The sequence below is a fragment of the Schistocerca serialis genome, chromosome 8 (genome assembly GCF_023864345.2).
Source record: "Schistocerca serialis cubense isolate TAMUIC-IGC-003099 chromosome 8, iqSchSeri2.2, whole genome shotgun sequence".
Classification (NCBI taxonomy): domain Eukaryota; kingdom Metazoa; phylum Arthropoda; class Insecta; order Orthoptera; family Acrididae; genus Schistocerca; species Schistocerca serialis.
The window spans coordinates 439,208,193-439,230,880 of NC_064645.1; the positions used below are offsets into that span (position 1 = coordinate 439,208,193).

Consider the following 22,688-nt stretch of genomic DNA (forward strand, 5'->3'; position numbering starts at 1 on the left):
TTAATAAGTCACAGCTGCAAAATACTAACGCGAATTCTTTACAGACGAATGGAAAAACTGGTAGAAGAGGACCTCGGGGAGGATCAGTTTGGATTCCGTAGAAATGTTGGAACACGTGAGGCAATACCAACCTTACGACTTATCTTAGAAGAAAGATTAAGAAAGGGCAAACCTACGTTTCTAGCATTTGTAGACTTAGAGAAAGCTTTTGACAACGTTAACTGGAATACTCTCTTTCAAATTCTGAAGGTGGCAGGGGTAAAATACAGGGAGCGAAAGGCTATTTACAATTTGTACAGAAACCAGGTGGCACTTATAAGAGTCGAGGGGCATGAAAGAGAAGCAGTGGTTGGGAAAGGAGTGAGACAGGGTTGTAGCCTCTCACCGATGTTATTCAATCTGTATATTGAGCAAGCAGTAAAGGAAACAAAAGAATAATTCGGAGTAGGTATTAAAATACATGGAGAAGAAATAAAAACTTTGAGGTTCGCCGATGACATTGTAATTCTGTCAGAGACAGCAAAGGACTCGGAAGAGCAGTTGAACGGAATGGACAGTGTCTTGAAAGGAGGATATAAGATGAACATCAACAAAAGCAAAACGAGGATAATGGAATGTAGTCAGATTAAATCGGGTGATGCTGAGGGGATTAGATTAGGAAATGAGACACTTAAAGTAGTACAGGATTTTTGCTATTTAGGGAGTAAAATAACTGATGATGGTCGAAGTAGAGAGGATATAAAATGTAGACTGGCAATGGCACGGAAATCGTTTGTGAAGAAGAGAAATTTGTTAACATCGAGTATAGATTTAAGTGTCAGGAAGTCGTTTCTGAAAGTATTAGTATGGAGTGTAGCCATGTATGGAAGTGAAACATGGACGATAACCAGTTTGGACAAGAAGAGAATAGAAGCTTTCGAAATGTGGTGCTACAGAAGAATGCTGAAGATAAGGTGGGTAGATCACCTAACTAATGAGGAGGTATTGAATAGGATTGGGGAGAAGAGAAGTTTGTAGCACAACTTGACTAGAAGAAGGGATCGGTTGGTGGGACATGTTTTGAGGCATCAAGGGATCACAAATTTAGCTTTGGAGGGCAGCGTGGAGGGTAAAAATCGTAGAGGGGGACCAAGAGATGAATACACTAAGCAGATTCAGAAGGATGTAGGTTGCAGTAGGTACTGGGAGATGAAGAAGCTTGCACAGGATAGAGTAGCATGGAGAGCTGCATCAAACCAGTCTCAGGACTGAAGACCACAACAACAACAACACATCAGTACGATTACAAAAAATGGTTCAAATGGCTCTGAGCACTATGGGACTCAACTGCTGAGGTCATTAGTCCCCTATACCTTAGAACTAGTTAAACCTAACTAACCTAAGGACATCACAAACAACCATGCCCGAGGCAGGATTCGAACCTGCGACCGTAGCGGCCTCGCGGTTCCAGACTGCAGCGCCTTTAACCGCACGGCCACTTCGGCCGGCAGTACGATTACAGATCACATTGGGACAGTATGGAGCCAGTACGGTGTGTAAACTACTTTCTCACCCTTCAGGTAGATAAAAAAATGTTTAAGATGGACAAAAGATATACAGGGTGATTGTAATTAAACTTTCAAACCGCTGTAGAAATAACACCATTGGTCAGAATGACGTCAAATTGCAAAGATATATTATCGGAGAAGAGGGAAAAATTATGACTGAATAAAAATAAATAGTTACAAAATGTAGCAATAAATCTACATCTACATCTACATCCATACTCCGCAAGCCACCTGACGGTGTGTGGCGGAGGGTAACCTGAGTACCTCTATCGGTTCTCCCTTCTATTCCAGTCCCTTATTGTTCGTGGAAAGAAGGATTGTCGGTATGCTTCTGTGTGGGCTCTAATCTCTCTAATTTTATCCTCATGGTCTCTTCGCGAGGTATATGGAGGAGGGAGCAATATACTGCTTGACTCTTCGGTGAAGGTATGTTCTCGAAACTTTAACAAAAGCCCGTACCGAGCTACTGAGCGTCTCTCCTGCAGAGTCTTCCACTGGAGTTTATCATCTCCGTAACGCTTTCGCGATTACTAAATGATCCTGTAACGAAGCGCACTGCTCTCCGTTGGATCTTCTCTATCTCTTCTGTCAACCGCCGGCCGGTGTGGCCGTGCGGTTCTAAAGCGCGTCAGTTTGGAACCGCGTGACCGCTACGGTCGCAGGTTCGAATCCTGCCTCGGGCATGGATGTGTGTGATGTCCTTAGGTTAGTTAGGTTTAAGTAGTTCTAAGTTCTAGGGGACTAATAACCTCAGTAGTTAAGTCCCATAGTGCTCAGAGCCATTTGAACCATTTTCTTCTATCAACCCTATCTGGTACGGATCCCACACTGCTGAGCAGTATTCAAGCAGTGGGCGAACAAGCGTACTGTAACCTACTTCCTTCGTTTTCGGATTACACTTCCTTAGGATTCTTTCAATGACTCTCAGTCTGGTATCTGCCTTACCGACGATCAACTTTATATGATCATTCCATTTTAAATCACTCCTAATGCGTACTCCTAGATAATTTATGGAATTAACTGCTTCCAGTTGCTGACCCGCTATTTTGTAGCTAAATGATAAGGGATCTATCTTCCTATGTATTCGCAGCACATTACACTTGTCTACATTGAGATTCAATTGCCATTCCCTGCACCATGCGTCAATTCGCTGCAGATCTTCCTGCATTTCAGTACAATTTTCCATAGGCGGTGTAAGCATCATAATTTAATAGTGGTCGACTACAAATGACAAATGAATCATACAACAATGCATTGGAAGAACGTTTGTCGTTAAACTGTACAACTCAGTGCACATGAGTGTACAGGTGCGTTACTTTGTTACGTAACCCCATCCACCACGGCAAGGTCACATCACATCGGATGGGAAAAATCGGTTTTTAATTGTCCTGAGACCAAAAACCGCACAAAAAGCATCACTCCCATAGGTTTTTAATATCCCTTTGGCAAAAAACCTGCGTAACAAGCATCAACCAAAATCAAATCGGATTATAAGTTTCCGTGTGACTGGCGCAAAAAATATTCAATATGCTGTCCACCGTTTTCTGCAACAAGCTGAAATCGAGAAACAGCATGTTCAAAAACTAACAGAAGTGTTTCCGCGGTCACTTTCAGAATGTGTTGCACAGTGCATGCCTTCAACGCAACAAAGTTTGCAATGGGAACACTGAAAACAGCATCTTTCAGGTAGTCCAACAGCCATAAGTCACATGGGTTAAGATCAGGTGATCGGGTCGGCCAGGCTGTTGGGAAATGGCGGCTGATAATTCTAGCATTTTCGAAATGACGCTTCAGCAGCTGCTTAACTGGATCTGCAATGAGCTAAGGTGCGACAACTTGCATAAAAATAATCCTATCCAATGATCCGCGCTGTTGGAGAGCTGGAATGGCGTGTTTGCGCGAAAGACACTCATAGCGCTTACGAGGTAATAGGACCTGAAGCACCTGTCTCCTCGAAAAAATATGGCCCTAGATAAATGAGGCCGTAAACCCGCACCACACAAGGAGCATTTCAAGGATGAAGTGGTACTGGTTGATTTGCGTGTGGGTTTTCCGTTGCCCATATTCGACAATTATGTGTATTGACATACTCTGCCAGATGGAAGTGGGCTTCGTCTATCCACGAAATCTTCCACGGCCAACCATTGTCCACTTCCATGCGAGCATGAAATTCTAAAGCAAAGGTGTCTCTTGCTGGCAGGTCAACAGGAAGCAACTCTTGCACATGAGTAATTTTGAATGGATAGCAAAGATCGATGTTTCATAGGATTTTACGCAGCCAGCCGGTGAGGCCGAGTGGTTATAGGCGCTTCAGTCTGGAACCGCGCGATCGCTACGGTCGCAGGTTCGAATCCTGCCTCGGGCATGGATGTGTGTGATGTCCTTAGGTTAGTTAGGCTTCAGTAGTTCTAAGTTCTAGGGGACTGATGACCTCAGAAGTTAAGTCCCATAGCGCTCAGAGCCATTTGATATTTTACGCACCGTGCTCACAGGTATGTCCAATGTTCGGATAGTTCTTCCTGCGCTACACGTTTGCACACCACCACTAGTCTCCTCCTGCATTGTTGTGACCACTGCTTCCACTGACGTCGAATCGATTCATTTCTCCCTCTACCAGGTTGCACTCCAAAAGAACCCGTCTTTTCGAATTTCCGAATCATTTTCTCTCGACCCGCGGCAGTCATCGGACCAACGCCTTTTTTCAAACCCTTCAGTGTCCGGAATTTCTGCAGAGCTACGTGTACACACTCATCATTCTTGCAGTACAGCTTTACAAGCAGAGCACTTTCGTGCATCGAGACTGTCATGGCGAACGTCGCAGACGCGAAAGGAGGAAAAGCCGTGTACCCGGCGTGTTTATACCAACTTCAATGCGTCGTGCGCATGACAGGTGTTTTCATTTACGTATTCTGACACATACAGCACCATCTATTGATCAATTTTCACAATATTTTTTTTTTCTTCTGCCATACTTTTTCCCCATTCTCCGCTAATATTCCGTTGCAATTTGACGCCATTCTGACCAGTGGTGTTTTTTCTACGGCGTTTTGAAAGTTTAACTTTAATTACAATCACCCTGTGCGTTCTTTGGCTACATTGAGTGTATACAAAATTTCTTGTAATTGTGGACTGGTTTCTATTGGTACCACAAAAAGGCCGGCCAGTGTGGCCGAGTGGTTCTAGGCGCTTCAGTCCGGAACCACGCGACTGCTATGGTCGCAGGTTTGAATCATGCCTCGGGCATGGATGTGTGTGATGTCGTTAGATTTAAGTAGTTCTAAGTTCTAGGGGACTGATGACCTCAGTTGTTAAGTCCCATATTGCTCAGAGCCATTTGAATTTGAACCACAAAAAGAAGTGTTATTATTCGTCACGTTGAACAGAAGAGGAATTGCCGCGTAGAACACAGGAAAAGTCGTCCGTAGCGGAACATCTTTACCAAGAAGGTCATCAAGAAATAAAATTCACTAAGACGAGTGTCATATCGAAAACATCGTATTATCATGCGCGTATATATAGAGAGAGGCTATTGAGACCTTTAAACACCACAATATTTTTAACAGAAAAGAGGAAGGCGTTAAACTGAACAAAATTTTGATGTCAACATTGCAACGTATGAATGACGCGCGATCACTTTCAATCGAGAATGTTGGAAATACCAGCGATAATCGCGTAACCAACGTCAGGTGACAGACTGGGGTGCCTTCTGCACTGCCCATATAAACTGTGCTCCCTCGAGTTGTGGTCGCAGTTAGCCATTTTACCTCTGCAGATGGCTCCCGCTGTCGGAGAGGAAACTTTAGAAGAAAGTTTTATACATCGACCACTGCCTAATAGCCGGAAGTTTTAAGCGATGGGTGTATACAGAGTTTATTCCAACATGATGGAGCCCCACCCCTTTTTGGACTGAGAGTTTGCGAACACCTGCATCAGGCAATACATGAAAAGTTGATAGCCAGAGGGCGTCCTGTTTCGTGACCAGCACGTTCACCTTATTACACAACATTTGATTTCTTCTGGTGGGGCCACGTGAAAGTTACTGTGCACGAGACGCTTGTCGAGTACAAAGAGTATCTCCTAGGAAAAGCTCTCGCTACCTGCGACACTATTCAAACCGAGTGAGGTGGTGCAGTGGTTAGCACACTGGACTCTCATTCGGAAGGACGACGGTTCAAACACTCGTTGGGCCAACCCGATTCAGGTTTTCCATGGAGTACTGGACCGTACTCTTAGGATTTTCGGTCCCTTTGACATCAAGTTACATGCGCCGTTACTAGTCCGTCAGCAGAGAAGATTATGTGTTGGTTTTTGGGAGTATTCACCGGGAAATATGTACGTCACCATCCGGGCTCTGAAGTTGGGGCATTTACGTTAAGAGCTGCGCAAGGCTAATCTTTCAACTCGGTAGTTTCCGCACTACAGTCCCTTGGCTCAAGATGATACATTTACCCTTCTCCATCATCCATGAAAGATTGCAGCATCGTCATGGAATCACCATGTATAATAGCGAAGTGTCTGTGATTAAGAATTTCCATAAAGAATAAGAAGCAAAGAACACAAAAGGGCGCGAAACAAAACTGTGCTCTCTTTCCTATCATATTCAATGCTTACGTCCAGCGAGTTAAAAGAATATTGCAATCGAAATCAAAGAAAAGGAAATAAGTTGAAATACGAGAAATACAAGTACGAGTGGTCGTTTACAAAGAAGTAGGACGTATTCATTTGCAGTATCTGTGGTTACAATAAAATCTTTAGTTAAGTTAAAAGTTAAACTACTTTTCATTGCAATTTCATGTGTTCTGCTGATTTCCTAGTTCATAAGGAAGTCGCATTGTGACAAAAGTGTATGTGGCTCAACGAAACTGGTCAGATACGGATTCAGCGCCCAAGTACCTTGAGGTTGAGGTGTTACCTAATAAAAAAAGTGACTAGATGTGAGTACAAACTATGCATAGACATTTTATCCATTCGGGGAATCGAGAATTTCGAAGATTTTTGTCTGTTATCGATTTTCATGTTGGTAAGATATCGATCCCAGGGAATGCAAGACTTTCGAGAATGTTTTAACTTCTAGTTTGAAGTCGGATAGCAAACAACAAAAATATTATAATTACAAATAAACAATTTCGGATTTTACCCTTTACTTGTAGCGTGAGACCTTACTTTTTGCCAAAATTTCATGATTCTAGGTCAACGGTAAGTACGCTATAGGTGATGATGAGTAAGTTTTCGAGTACCAAAATATATTACATAAATGGTTCTATCTTTTCATTGCACTGACTCAGAAGCTTAAAATTTTTACACCGTCAAGGAATGATACACCTCAATATGTGATATAAATTTGAACCTGATACGCCAAACCCAGAGAAAAAGGGGCTTAACAGACGGACAAACAAACAGGCAGAGCGATAAAAAATTACGATAAAGTATTTTTTCATGTTATATAATTACAAATAAAGAAGTTTCGGATTTTTCCCTTTACTTCTCTTGTGAAACCTTACTTCTTGCCAAGTTTCCTGATTCGACGTTAACGGGAAGTATCTTATAAGTTTTAATGAGTGAGTTCTTGAGTATCAAAATACATGTACATAAACACTCCGCCATCCGCCGTGGTGGAGGGTTCCGCGTACCACTCAGTACTAGTCATTTTGCCCGCATCTCGTGGTCGTGCGGTAGCGTTCTCGTTTCCCACGCCCGGGTTCCCGGGTTCGATTCCCGGCGGGGTCAGGGATTATCTCTGCCTCGTGATGGCTGGGTGTTGTGTGATGTCCTTAGGTTAGTTAGGTTTAAGTAGTTCTAAGTTCTAGGGGACTGATGACCATAAATGTTAAGTCCCATAGTGCTCAGAGCCATAGTCATTTCGCTTCCTGTTCCACTTGCAAACAGAGCGAGGGAAAAGTGACTGTCCGTATGTGGCCCTTCCCTTTGCAATTTGAGCACGTGATTTCAGTGTCTTTACACTGCTTTACACAGCACTTGTATCAGGTAGGGACTTGAGCGAAATTTTTGACAGTTAGAGACTGGAAATCTATATAGACTCTGTCCCTTTTTGTCAAAATTTTGTGCAGATTCGGCGTAACCTCAATAACTTGATGGTTGTACCCCCGCCCTCTTGGTCCTGTACGAAATTTGATTTTTGTCTCTTTCAAAAAAGAGGCTTTCCTGAAAGAGACAAAAATCAAATTTCGTACAGGACCAAGAGGGCGGGGGTACAACCATCAAGTTGTTGAGGTCACGCCCAATCTGCACAAAATTTTGACAAAAAGGGACAGAGTCTATATAGATTTCCAGTCGCTAACTGTCAAAAATTTCGCTCAAGTCCCTACCTGCTACAAGTGCTGTGATATTGGACACACCACTAAGCAGTGTAAAGACACTGAAATCACGTGCTCAAATTGCAAAGGGAAGGGCCACATAAAAAGTCAGTGCAAACTAGCAGGACAAGACATCTGCATCCCTTGCAGAACCCGAGGCAAATTGTGTGCCAGACGAAGAGGTCTTGATTGTCAAACACATAAATTTCTCCAAGATCGACTGCTACAGAGCTTCGACTATGGAGAATGAAAACAGCCCAACACTGCCCCAATCAAGAATGCAAAAAACGAACTATAAGTCGCCATCGACCATACATCGAAACCACCAAAGAGCTATAAGCTGGCGCAGGCAGATGGGACTGCTCCCGATTGACCCCCCACACACAGACGATATCCCATCTCTTCAAGGCATGCACGTATTACATGACAGTTACATAAATACCATGGACTTCATCGACGACATGGTATTTAATGGAGCTATACATTACAACATAGCCAAACAACTGAAAAAACAGATGCATTACTGGGTCAGTTACCAGCAATCACTGCAGGCGAGAATTGACGAGCTGGAATTTGAATTGCTATACAATGCACACAGCAACGCCGATCAAATACAAAACAAAAGCACACAAATAGAAACGAACACAGACAAGTCTGTAAACCTAAACAAACACACGAAAAACGAACAAATAGACAATAAACATAAATCTCACACAACACCAGACTATGCTAAAGCTAGCAGCGAAGAAAGAACAAACGACAACACACCAAAAAAGTATAACACAAAAAGATGTATAGGTTACATAAAACCAGTGAAGTTTGTGTCTGGAGGGATAATTAACCCTGCAGATCATACACAACAATGTATAACACCTCAACAACATAATGAAACACAACAGATGACCGGAGGTAACGAAACAAATAAGAAAAAGGTAGTAGTCCATGACACAAACCTACTTGCAGGTGATCACGATAGTGATGATGAGTGTACAGATAGTGATAGCAAAAAGAAAGGTGACGACAGTGCAATAGGTAGTATAAGCATAAGAAAAAGTAGTGGTGAAAGAAGAAGAGCCGCAGGTAGCAGCTCATCAGCCTCAGCATCACTGAAGACGGAACAAGACGCCACACCGGTGACATCTGCACTTCGAGATAAATATAACGGAATCATCCCATATGTAGAAAAAGAACAGAAGGGAAAAGTTGGTCAAACACCATGGCATGCCGACTACAACAATGTAGAACTAAACTTAAGACTAAGTAGGCTAGAGCATAAGGACACCTTCATCACTGCACAAAGACTACTAACCAGACTCCTTCACCCACTGGGCAGCTATGTATGCTTCCCGACCACCGAGCAATCTGACAGAATGACTTTAAAGACCGCAAACATACCTACAGACCCAGCAGAGCTAGAAAAAGTAGTCATACTAGCGTGTAGTCGGAGGGGGGAAACGTATAACCCACACCAGGTGTACAAGGACCAAGTGAGGGCACACGGCAGAACTGACTTTGACTACTCGCAAACCGGACACAAATTCTACCTTCATGTGAAACACCCATGAGAATATTACAACTTAATGCTAATAGAAGCACACTCGTTAGTGCAGAACTGCCGCGAGTAGCACTGGACTTGCAGGCGGATATTCTCTGCCTGCAAGAACCCTACGTAACAACCCAGGGAAACTTAACTAACGTACCCTGGGACGCTGTCACAATCTCAGACAGTCGAAATTACAAGGCAGCCATAGTTGTCCTCAACAAAACTTTAAATATCACTAAGATTACGCAGCTATGTAACAGCCATCTGGCCACGGCAGAAATAACCAAGGGCCGAGACACATGGGTGGTCTCATCACTATACGCACAGTACAATGACAACGTAGAGCCATACCTACATATGATACAAGACATTGCTGAGTATTCTAGAAATAAGAACCTAATTATATGTGCAGATATCAACGCTAAATCCACACTATGGCACTCGGACAGAACGGACGACAGAGGACGGAAAGTCAACGACGTCATACAGGAGACGCAACTACATATTATAAACGAAGACGGACCTACACCTACATACAGAGGTGCAGACGGATCTGCCACCAAAATCGACATTACTCTGGCGAATGACAGGACACTAGGACGACTGCAAAGATGGACCATACACGACTCTCTGACCACAAGTGATCACAACATAATAGAAATAAGACTCGCAACAAACAATTATTGCACCATACACAACACAACACACTTCAACTTTAAACGAGCAAATTGGGACAGACTACAACAAATTGTTCAAAATGAGAATATATACAACATACAGGGAAGCGTGGACTACAGAGCACACAAACTGACACAATTCATCCAAAAAGCACAAGAAACAGCAATACCTACGCGCACACACAGCAAACGACGGGAAACACCTTGGTCAGACGAATTAACCAGACTCAAACGTGACATGACAAGGAAACGCAAACTATACCAGAGGACATGGATACAAAGAGACAAACTATTAAGACTAGCTGCATATAGGGAAGCCAAAGAACTCTTCAAAAAGACATTACTCCAGACCAGGAAACAACACTGGGAGAGCTACTTGACCACACACAAACAACAGAATATCTGGGGGGAACAATACAAGATTCTGACAGATAAAATAAAGACCCCATTGGTATTAAGCACGCTACGGCAGGATGACGGCACAATGACAGTGGGATGGAGAAACACAGCGCAATATCTGCTGAACAAACTTCTCCCGGAAGATGCCACAGAGACAGACACACAGGAACAGATCACACTCAGACAACAACTTCATGAACAGTATGACACCGACGCCGTCACCTGTCCCTTTGCCTGGACTGGCAGAAGTACTTAAGAGGCTAGCACCACAGATCACCCCATACTTAACAGAACTACTGAATGACGCCTTAAGGCTAGGCCGCCTACCGACAGTCTGGAAGACCTCAAATGCAGTCATCATACGGAAATAATCAGACAGAGACCAATCAGATCCGAAATCCTACAGACCTATATGCCTCATAAACACCATGGCAAAAATCCAAGAGAGGCTACTGTGTGACCGCTTGCAGGCTCACAGAACCCTACTTGGAATGAATCCTCACCAGTTTGGATTTCGGAAAGGAAAAAGCATCGATGATGCAATAAACAGAGCCTTAGAAATTACACGAAACACAGATAAAACATACTCTTTGGCAATCATGATAGACATCGCAGGAGCATTTGACAACCTGTGGTGGCCAGCACTGTTTCTGAGGTTACGCCAGATGGAAGTACCCGCAGCCCTTTACAACAGTCTATTAGACTACTGCAGAGATAGAATAGTGGAATGGCGTGTGGGCAACCGGAAGGTAATAAGGAAAATTACCAAAGGATGTCCGCAGGGATCGATCTGTGGACCCATCTTCTGGGACATAATTTTTGAACCTCTCCTGCAACTGCTGGAGGAGGATATGAGGACAGACGGTGCTGTCACCTATGCAGATGACCTACTGGTGGTTATCTCAGCAAATACAAGAGCCCAGCTAGAGGAGAAGGCGAGTGGCACACTGCAAACAATAACACAATGGTACAAGACAAACAAGCTCAAGATAGCGGGCAACAAAACAACATACACACTGCTGAAAGGACAACTCAGACGCAACCGATCAATTAAAATACAGAACAACAACATAAAGAGAATGACGGTAACCCGCTACTTGGGCGTATACATAGATGAGAAGCTGAACTTCCATGAGCACATCCGTATAACAACAGACAAGGCAGAAAAATTACTACATAAACTGGCAAGGATTAATTCAGGACAATACAGACTTCCTCTGTCAGTCACACGAACCTACCACTGCGCACTCTTCGAATCAGTGCTAAGCTTTGCGGCAAGTACATGGGCGCACAGACTCAACCTCGCCACAAACAGAACAGTGGTTAGGCGAGGGCAGAGAAGCGTCCTTCTGCGACTATCGGGAGCCTTCGGCACTACATCAGTTGAAGCACTGTGTGTCGTGCTGGGAATCTTCCCGATAGATATCACAATCAAATATCGGGCCGCTCTGTACTGGTTAAAGATGGGTAGACTAGACCAGGTCAACATATTGACTGGTTCCCCGCTGAACAATAAGCGGGACCTCAAAAAATGGAAAATCGACACATGGCAACAGGAATGGGGTACAAGCGATAAGGGACGGAGAGTCTATACATTTTTTCCGAACATAACGGAAAGGTTAAGAATGAAACATGCCGATCCTAGCCGCGGCATGGTGCATTTCTCGACTGGCCACGGACCTTATCCCACGCACTTAAATCGCGTGAGTCTTAGAGACACATCAACGTGTACATGTGGAGGTATGGGAACCCCCGAACACACAATCCTGCGGGAAATACAGACAGCACAGGAACACACCTGGGATACAACACCTACAGACAGAGGAACACATATACGATGCGATCAGAACACCGGCACTTTGGGACATACTGAACGCACTAACAGACAAAATTTCTGACGAATGCCACAAAGAGTACAGGAATGGAAGGCCACACACACAATAAACCTATATGCAGCACCCAGACAGACACCATAGTGTGGAAGAGTTAAACTAAGTCTCAATATAAAACAACTGACATGCAATAGACTTACATAAGTAGACCTGAAACGGACAATAGTTTAATGTATGAAATTAGGCATAAACAGTGTCGGCGCACCGTCGCATTTGCCATCAGCTACCACGGCACTCTAAACCTGTATATAAATAACTAGATAGAACATAAATAGAGATATCAATCGCCATAAATAGAATAGAATAGAACCTTCTAGGCTAAGGTTAGGAGACTGAGGATCAGAGGCTTGAAGATAAATCCCAAGGCGCTCATCCTCAGTCCCCTACGGTGGTGGGACTATCATCTCTTCCTTTCCTATCGTCTTTTCTCCTCTTCAGTCTAATCTATTCTATGTATTTCCTTCTTCTAATCCAAAATTTAATTTTGTAAATTTTTGTTAAATCGGTTTTGGGAAAGCTGCCAAAGTAAAGAAAGAAAAAAAAAAAAAAAAAAGCACAGACCCGCCTCCACGTGGCGGGACACGGGCAATGGTACGGCCGGATGCGGGAACTGGTGTGAGTTTCATCAACTACATCAGCATCCGTACACCGGTCGTAGCGGCTAAGTGGTCAAAATAGACCCACCTTAAGCACTTAGGTGGTGGGTCATAAAATCAGGGCGGCAAGTGAAAAAAAAAAAGAAAGTGTCCGTATGCCAGCGTATGAGACCTAATTTCTCGCACCTGATGGTGCTTACGCGCAGTGTATGTTGGAGGCAGTAGAATGGTCCTTCAGTCAGTTTCAGATGCCGGTTCTCTAAATTTTCCGAGTAGTGCTCCTCAAAAATGACGTCGCCTTCCCTCCAGAGGCTCCATTTCAGTTCCTGAAGCATGACCGTATCACCTGCGTGTTATTCGAACATACCAGTAACAAATCTAGCAACCCAGCTGTGAACTGTATCGATGTCTTCGTTTAATCCGACCTGGAACGGATCCCAAACACTCGAGCTGTACTTTAGAATAGGTCACAGTAGCGTCCTGTATGCGGTCTCCTTTGCAGATGAACCTCAGTTTCCCAAAATTCTCCTAATAAACCGAAGCCGACCATTCGCCTTTCCAATTATAAGCCTCAGATCTTCGTTGCATTTGGCATCGCTTTGCAACGTTACGCCCAGTTACATAAGAGGCACGACTGTGTCAAACAGGACGCCACTAATACTATAATACGAACATTACGAGTTTATTTTTCCTGCTCACTCGCAATAACTTATATTTTTCTACATGGTGTCATTCATCACACTAACTAGAAATTTGTTCTAAGTCGTATCCTCCTACAGTCACTCAACTACGACAACTTACCGTGCTCCACAGCATCATCAGCAAACAACTGCAGATTGCTACCCACCCTGTCCTCCAAATCATTTAAGTATATTGAACAACAGCGGTCCTGTCAAACTTCCCTGCGGCACTCCTGATGATACCCTTGTTTCTGATGAACACTCGCCGTCGAGAACAACACCCTGGATTCTATTATTTAAGCAAAATATGTGACATATATGACCTTATCTTTACGTAAATCGCTTCGGGAAAATGCCGGGATGGTTCCTTTGACAGGGCACAGCCGACTTCCTTCCCCAACCTTCCCTAATCCGATGGGACCGCCGGCCCCTGTGGCCGAGCGGTTCAAGGCGCTACAGTCTGGAGCCGCGCGACCGCTACGGTCGCAGGTTCGAATCCTACCTTGGGCTTGGATGTGTGCGATGTCCTTAGGTTAATTAGGTTTAAGTGGTTCTAAGTTCTAGGGGACTGATGACCTTAGAAGTTAAGTCCCATAGTGCACAGAGCCGATGGGACAGATGGCCTCGCTGTTTGGTCCCTTCCCCCAAATTGACCAATCATGACCGTATCATTTGATTGGACTAATTTAAAAATTTTAAAACGCCAAGGGACCAGAGACCTTAATACGTGACATAAATTTGAATTTGTTAGGTCTACTCGTCCCTGAGGAAAACAGTTCGTAACACACGGACAGATAGAGACAGACGGACAACAAAACTATCCTATAAGCGTACCGTTTTTACAGACTGAGGTACCGAACCAAAAAAATAATAAAAAACATGTTTTTTTTGTTTTCCTCCGTTAGTAGTTTATTTTACGTTGTGAACTTGCATATCCTGGGCAACAATGCTTACCAGACAGTCGCAACTTGTGCTAGGTAAAAATGCTCCACTTAGTGACGACAGATAAACTCACATACCCGTTGTGTGGTGGCTTTGTGTGCAGCTGAAGCAGAGCACTGCGACTCACGTGACGCTGATCAACGCTGACGATTCTCTGACCGGCCAGTACATCTGCGAGGTATCGGCAGATGCGCCCTCCTTCAACACATTCGTCGTCACCGACAGCATGGACGTAGTGGGTGAGTACCGCTGAGCAGTATGCACTATCTGTTAGAGCTTGAAATCTCTAGAGTGCTCAAAGTGCATCTGTTCTTCGTCCGATATATTAAATTGGATATGACGAAGACGAATTTGTCAGAGTACGACAATTACAAAATCCCTCCTATCCGGACCATTACCATACAGGCGTTGAGGTCGGGAGCGGACGACCTCTACAATGGGTGGTGGAGCCGCGCTTGTAGTGCACAGGATGGCGTTCAGCTCTCCACATTAGGCGTGGTGGTGGGTAGGAAGCAAGTCAAGAGCGTACGTCTGGCAGACGTTTATTCCCATATTTAGAACAGCAATGACCTCGCGGCCCGTAGCCAGAGTCCAGTGCTTCTCTCAGGGAGCAGCCTCGGAGGCACGAATGGCCCGTGGCACAAGGAGTTAGTACATCGCCAGTTGGTATTTTTTGTGATCTCTCCAAAGCGTTTGATTGCGTAGAACATGTTACCCTCTTAGATAAACAGATTTTGGAACTGATGGCTTTATGCACAACTAGTCTGAATCATACTTGACAAATTAAATGCTAAAGATGCAATGTCGGAAGGCTAGGAAATTTCAGTCACTGGGGTGAAATCATAGATGGAGTCCCACAGTGTTCAATTTTGTTTCCACTCCTATTCCATACGTACATGAATGACCTACTGTTCAACACTCAGCAAGCAGAATTGATACTTTTTTGCAGACGTTAGTAGCGTTATAATAAATCTCATTGGAAAGATATCAAGAGAGGAGATGATAAATGATATTTTCCAAAGAATTATAAAGGAGTAGAATGTTCCAGATTTTTGGGTCTACATATCGATGTAAACTGAAATTGGCACAAGCATATTACTGAGCTTCTCAAACAATTAAGTTCAGCTACTTTTCCCGTTCGTATAGTTGCTACTCTTGGATACAAACGAGCCAACTTCCTGGCGTATTTTGCATATTTTCAGTTAATAATATATTATGGAATCACTGTCTGGGGTAACTCATCACTTAGCAAAAAAGTATTGATTGCACAAAAGTGAGCAGTAAGAATAATATGTCGTGCTGATCCACAGACGTCAAGTATACTCTTTAAAGAGAGTTTAACTGCGCTGTCACAATATTTGGTAATGAAATTCGTCGCCGGGCGGAGTGGCCACTCGGTTTGAGGCGCCATGTCGCAGATTGCGCGGCCCCTCCCACCGGAGGTTCGGGTCCTCCCTTTACCATTCTAAAAGAGGAGTCCCATTCCTCACTAAGCACGTACCCGCCATGATGATTTACCTGCGGTTCTCATACTCGAATCTCAGTAGACTCCTTAATGACGCAATCCCAGAAGTTGGACGTCTGTGTCATAACCTTGGTGTGGTCATAATCCATTCTATATAATTCCATCATACAGTGTTCTGTGGCTGCCGACTTATTAGGATGACTTGTTAGGATGCTGCAATCTGGTGTGCCGTTGTTGTTCTCGGCAGCGATATTCAACAGTACGCACCTCCTGACATATGTATGTCTCACCACGGTGGCAGGTTGTCCGATAGACACCATATTTCCATAGCACCAAGCACTTCCCGTGTTTTGGCTGGTGGGCAGACGTTCGTCTTCACTTGGTGTTTCCGGAAAATTCGCCCCATCTTCCAGGACAACGCACCATACGAGGGAATCAATGCAATGGACGAGTCTGCCTGATAATCTTCTTCTGTAAAACTTTTTCCATTTCATTTGCGGTTGGCACAGCAATCAGTATGTGTGATATGAAGAAACAAGCAGTCTTGCACACATGATGAGTCTTTACATCAGTAACACGGGGGAGATGCATGTGTGCAGCCAGGATATGCAACATACTTCCGTCATGTTACTGATGTAAAAACTTACTGTAGGCCTCATCCTGTTTGGTTGGCACTGGGCTGCGCCACATACCGTAATGAAGACACCGCCTAGTGGTTTTAAAGGCTAGGCAAGGGACATTTATCTGCTGGATATTTTTAAGCGCGGTATATTTTAATGCTGCTACCAAGACTACTTGTTTCTTGAAATCGTCTTCTGGTTACGCCAATTGTACAGAGGTATAAGACGTATGGCTCTCTGAATTTTCCACTCCTTGTAGCCATTCTTTTGGAAAACCGCTCTGAGATGTTCAAGTTCTTCGTTGATACTTTCGTTGTCAGAAAGGGTGCGACCCCTATGTACCAAAGTCTTAGCACGCCGTTCCTCTTATCCGAGAGGCGGCAGCTGTCTGCATGTAAGTATAGGTCTTCTCCCGGTTCACGCTGTGGACCAAAATGTCGTCCGTTCTTCTTTAGCCAGGACATCCAGAGAGGGGACCATTCCATCTACTTCCACTTTGACGGTAAAACTTATCTTCTTGTGTATGGAATTGCGGTGTATAAGGAAGTCATTCAGCTTGTCTCTTCCATGTGGCCATATGATGAAGGTGTAACCTACATACCGAAAGAAAGACGCAGGTCTCTACAGGGCAGATTCCAAGGCTTCCTCCTCGAAATATTTCATTATATATATATATATATATATATATATATATATATATATATATATGTATATATATATATATATATATATATTGGCGACAACTGGTGAAAGCGGGCTCCCCGTGGCTACCCCTTCCTTCTGCTCCGTCGGAAAAAAGGTATGTCAGCGCCAACACGTGCCTAAATAGTTTGGTGGTCTCTGCGTCAAATTTCTGCCCAATAAGTTCTAAGGATTCTTGTAAAGGCATTCTGGGGAGAAAAGAGACAATGTCGAAACTCGCAAGGATGTCGGTATCTTCACGCTTAAAGTAATAAAGGCGTCTCACAAAATTCACAGCTTTGCGAATGTGATGTGAGCACTTCTCCACTTAAGGGCTAAGTAAATCCTATAGTTATTTAGCGAGTGAGTATGTCGGAGCACTAATGTTGCTGATAATGGCGCGTAAAGAAACCCCCCGTCCTTGTGAACCTTCGGCAGTCCTTAAAGTCTTGGTGGAACTTATGCTCTCTGTCCTACCTTCTTAACAACCTTCTTTTTCGTATTCTTGTCAAAGTTTTTGTCACAGGCCTAGTTTTCTTTCTCTCCTGCTTTCGGCCTACTCCTTTTTTGTCTACAGGCTTTACTTTTTCAGCAGTGAGTTAACTGCTGGAGGTGTGGCCTCCCGCAGTAGTCGGCAGCGTATGAGAAGGTAGGTAACCAGCAGGACATCGCTGTATGGTTCGTGGCCGGACACTAGGCGACAGTGTAACTCTTTTAGGAATTAACTGTGTCATATTTTGAATTGGAGTGTATTATATTAAAGATTATATTGATGCTTAGTAATTATCTCCTTATAATAAATGTGAGAATAATAATTCAGCTGACAGTGCACAGTTTGCAGCGCATGTAACAAAAATTTGGTAACTGCAAGGTCAATACTTTTGTAAATGTGGCAAATGTTCTAGAGTTGTATGCACATTTATTTCCACTCTGAAAGTACTATTTACCTCCGAAATTAAGTTTCTAATGGAGTAACAAATTATGAATAACTATGGAAGCGTAACTAGCAGTAGGAAAATGTTTGATAGGCCTGGTTTTCTTATGAATGGGCTACGTGTATCATGTTTTGGAAAGTTTTGGCTGTATCAGTTTTAGGACACTACACCCTAAGTGTTACTGTAATGAAAAGGTGGGCGGGATTGTTGTTGTTGTTGTTCTGGTCTTCAGTCCTGAGACTGGTTTGATGCAGCTCTCCATGCTACTCTATCCTGTGCGAGCTTTTTCATCTCCCAGTACCTACTGCAACCTACATCCTTCTGAATCTGCTTAGTGTATTCATCTCTTGGTCTCCCTCTACGATTTTTACCCTCCACGCTGCCCTCCAATACTAAATTGGTGATCCCTTGATGCCTCAGAACATGTCCTACCAACCGATCCCTTCTTCTGGTCAAGTTGTGCCACAAACTTCTCTTCTCCCCAATCCTATTCAATACTTCCTCATTAGTTATGTGATCTACCCATCTAATCTTTCTAATCTTCAGCATTCTTCTGTAGCACCACATTTCGAAAGCTTCTATTCTCTTCTTGTCCAAACTATTTATCGTCCATGTTTCACTTCCATACATGGCTACACTCCATACGAATACTTTCATAAATGACTTCCTGACACTTAAATCAATACTGGATGTTAACAAATTTCTCTTCTTCAGAAACGCTTTCCTTGCCATTGCCAGTCTACATTTTATATCCTCTCTACTTCGACCATCATCAGTTATTTTGCTCCCCAAATAGCAAAACTCCTTTACTACTTTAAGTGCCTCATTTCCTAATCTAATTCCCTCAGCATCACCCGACTTAATTAGAGTACATTCCATTATCCTTGTTTTGCTTTTGTTGATGTTCATCTTATATCCTCCTTTCAAGACACTGTCCATTCCATTCAACTGCTCTTCCAAGTCCTTTGCTGTCTCTGACAGAATTACAATGTCATCGGCGAACCTCAAAGTTTTTATTTCTTCTCCATGAATTTTAATACCTACTCCGAATTTTTCTTTTGTTTCCTTTACTGCTTGCTCAATATACAGATTGAACAACATCGGGGAGAGGCTACAACCCTGTCTTACTCCCTTCCCAACCACTGCTTCCCTTTCATGTCCCTCGACTCTTATAACTGCCATCTGGTTTCTGTACAAATTGTAAATAGCCTTTCGCTCCCTGTATTTTACCCCTGCCACCTTTAGAATTTGAAAGAGAGTATTCCAGTCAACATTGTCAAAAGCTTTCTCTAAGTCTACAAATGCTAGAAACGTAGGTTTGCCTTTCCTTAATCTTTCTTCTAAGATAAGTCGTAAGGTCAGTACTGCCTCACGTGTTCCAGTGTTTCTACGGAATCCAAACTGATCTTCCCCGAGGTTGGCTTCTACTAGTTTTTCCATTCGTCTGTAAAGAATTCGTGTTAGTATTTTGCAGCTGTGACTTATTAAGCTGATAGTTCGGTAATTTTCACATCTGTCAACACCTGCTTTCTTTGGGATTGCAATTATTATATTCTTCTTGAAGTCTGAGGGTATTTTGCCTGTTTCATACATCTTGCTCACCAGATGGTAGAGTTTTGTCAGGACTGGCTCTCCCACGGCCGTCAGTAGTTCCAATGGAATATTGTCTACTCCGGGGGCCTTGTTTCGACTCAGGTCTTTCAGTGCTCTGTCAAACTCTTCACGCAATATCATATCTCCCATTTCATCTTCATCTACATCCTCTTCCATTTCCATAATATTGTCCTCAAGTACATCGCCCATGTACAGACCCTCTATATACTCCTTCCACCTTTCTGCTTTCCCTTCTTTGCTTAGAATTGGGTTTCCATCTGAGCTCTTGATATTCATACAAGTCGTTCTCTTATCTCCAAAGGTCTCTTTAATTTTCCTGTAGGCGGTATCTATCTTACCCCTAGTGAGATAGGCCTCTACATCCTTACATTTGTCCTCTAGCCATCCCTGCTTAGCCATTTTGCACTTCCTGTCGATCTCATTTTTGAGACGTTTGTATTCCTTTTTGCCTGTTTCACTTACTGCATTTTTATATTTTCTCCTTTCATCAATTAAATTCAATATTTCTTCTGTTACCCAAGGATTTCTACTAGCCCTCGTCTTTTTACCTACTTGATCCTCTGCTGCCTTCACTACTTCATCCCTCAAAGCTACCCATTCTTCTTCTACTGTATTTATTTCCCCCATTCCTGTCAATTGCTCCCTTATGCTCTCCCTGAATCTCTGTACAACCTCTGGTTCTTTTAGTTTACCCAGGTCCCATCTCCTTAAATTCCCACCTTTTTGCAGTTTCTTCAGTTTTAATCTACAGGTCATAACCAATAGATTGTGGTCAGAGTCCACATCTGCCCCTGGAAATGTCTTACAATTTAAAACCTGGTTCCTAAATCTCTGTCTTACCATTATATAATCTATCTGATACCTTTTAGTATCTCCAGGGTTCTTCCATGTATACAACCTTCTTTCATGATTCTTAAACCAAGTGTTTGTTAAGATTATGTTGTGCTCTGTGCAAAATTCGACCAGGCGGCTTCCTCTTTCATTTCTGTCCCCCAATCCATATTCACCTACTATGTTTCCTTCTCTCCCTTTTCCTACACTCGAATTCCAGTCACCCATGACTATTAAATTTTCGTTTCCCTTCACAATCTGAATAATTTCTTTTATTTCATCATACATTTCTTCAATTTCTTCGTCATCTGCAGAGCTAGTTGGCATATAAACTTGTACTACTGTAGTAGGCGTGGGCTTCGTATCTATCTTGGCCACAATAATGCGTTCACTATGCTGTTTGTAGTAGCTTACCCGCATTCCTATTTTCCTATTCATTATTAAACCTACTCCTGCATTACCCCTATTTGATTTTGTGTTTATAACCCTGTAGTCACCTGACCAGAAGTCTTGTTCCTCCTGCCACCGAACTTCACTAATTCCCACTATATCTAACTTCAACCTATCCATTTCCCTTTTTAAATTTTCTAACCTACCTGCCCGATTAAGGGATCTGACATTCCACGCTCCGATCCGTAGAACGCCAGTTTTCTTTCTCCTGATAACGACATCCTCTTGAGTAGTCCCCGCCCGGAGATCCGAATGGGGGACTATTTTACCTCCGGAATATTTTACCCAAGAGGACGCCATCATCATGTAATCATACAGTAAAGCTGCATGCCCTCGGGAAAAATTACGGCTGTAGTTTCCCCTTGCTTTCAGCCGTTCGCAGTACCAGCACAGCAAAGCCGTTTTGGTTATTGTTACAAGGCCAGATCAGTCAATCATCCAGACTGTTGCCCTTGCAACTACTGAAAAGGCTGCTGCCCCTCTTCAGGAACCACACGTTTGTCTGGCCTCTCAACAGATACCCCTCCGTTGTGGTTGCACCTACGGTACGGCTATCTGTATCGCTGAGGCACGCAAGCCTCCCCACCAACGGCAAGGTCCATGGTTCATGGGGGGGGGTGGGCGGGATATGTAACCAGAATTATTGCTGGAACTGAGAACATTCGTACTATTGTTCTGGAATAGGGATATCAAGTTGGTGTCTCAAGAAGATCGAACATACACGTGGAAGGGGAGCGCGAGGGTGACAAATGCTGCTCGAACGAGAATACAACACTTGGCATGAGATCTCAGTAACACCGAATATTTCACAAGGACATCAAAGGTGTGACAAAATCAAATATCGAGCTGTATGATACCTTTAAAGAAGAAATCCCAAGCACTGTCTTTCTATGTATACAGACTGAAGCGGCGAGTGAAAATTTTCACCAAGGCCGAGAACTGAACCCAGGTCTCCTGCTTACTAGGCAGGTGCGCTAGCCACTAATCCACCCAGGCACAGTGGTTCACACAACTGTACAGATTACCCTGGTATGCCACCTCACTCAATCCAAGTTCTCACGTAAAATCGTATCTGTAAAAGACCAGTAAAGTCTCTGAAATTATGTCATTTCCTTGCCTTTCTGCCACATATCTGCAAGGGGCAGATCAGAATCTCCTGTAAGAGTATGTCCGGCATAAATACAGTATGGAGAGCGACTAATTAAACGGATGAGTGCCTCAAATTCGCCAGAAGCAAAGCTGACATACTCATGGCGTCAGGGGCTTACCAAATACTTGCTACGAAGGGTATATTAGAATGACGTGACGATCCTTTTACAGCAGCCTCACGGGACGAAAACGAAATTACAGGCTGGGACTGACGGAAACCGGCCTCGGCCGATCACGTGATGAGTGATGCGAAACTATGCCTGGAACTGGTTCCAACGTAGGCCCTTCCTACGGAAAGGAGCAGGTACGCCCGTTTATGGTGAGATCTGTAGCTACGATAAAAGCTTTACCAT

The 22,688-nt window shown here is 43.6% G+C and overlaps 1 protein-coding gene across 2 annotated transcripts in view; it reads left to right on the forward strand.

The window, feature by feature from the left end:
* Nucleotides 1-22,688, forward strand: part of LOC126416598 (uncharacterized) — a 393,195-nt gene that overhangs the window by 310,977 nt on the left and 59,530 nt on the right. For both annotated transcript variants that reach the window (XM_050084354.1, XM_050084353.1), the window contains exon 3: nt 14,694-14,829. In XM_050084354.1, coding sequence (XP_049940311.1) covers nt 14,694-14,829 — 136 coding nt within the window. The remainder of the gene's footprint in view (nt 1-14,693; nt 14,830-22,688) is intronic.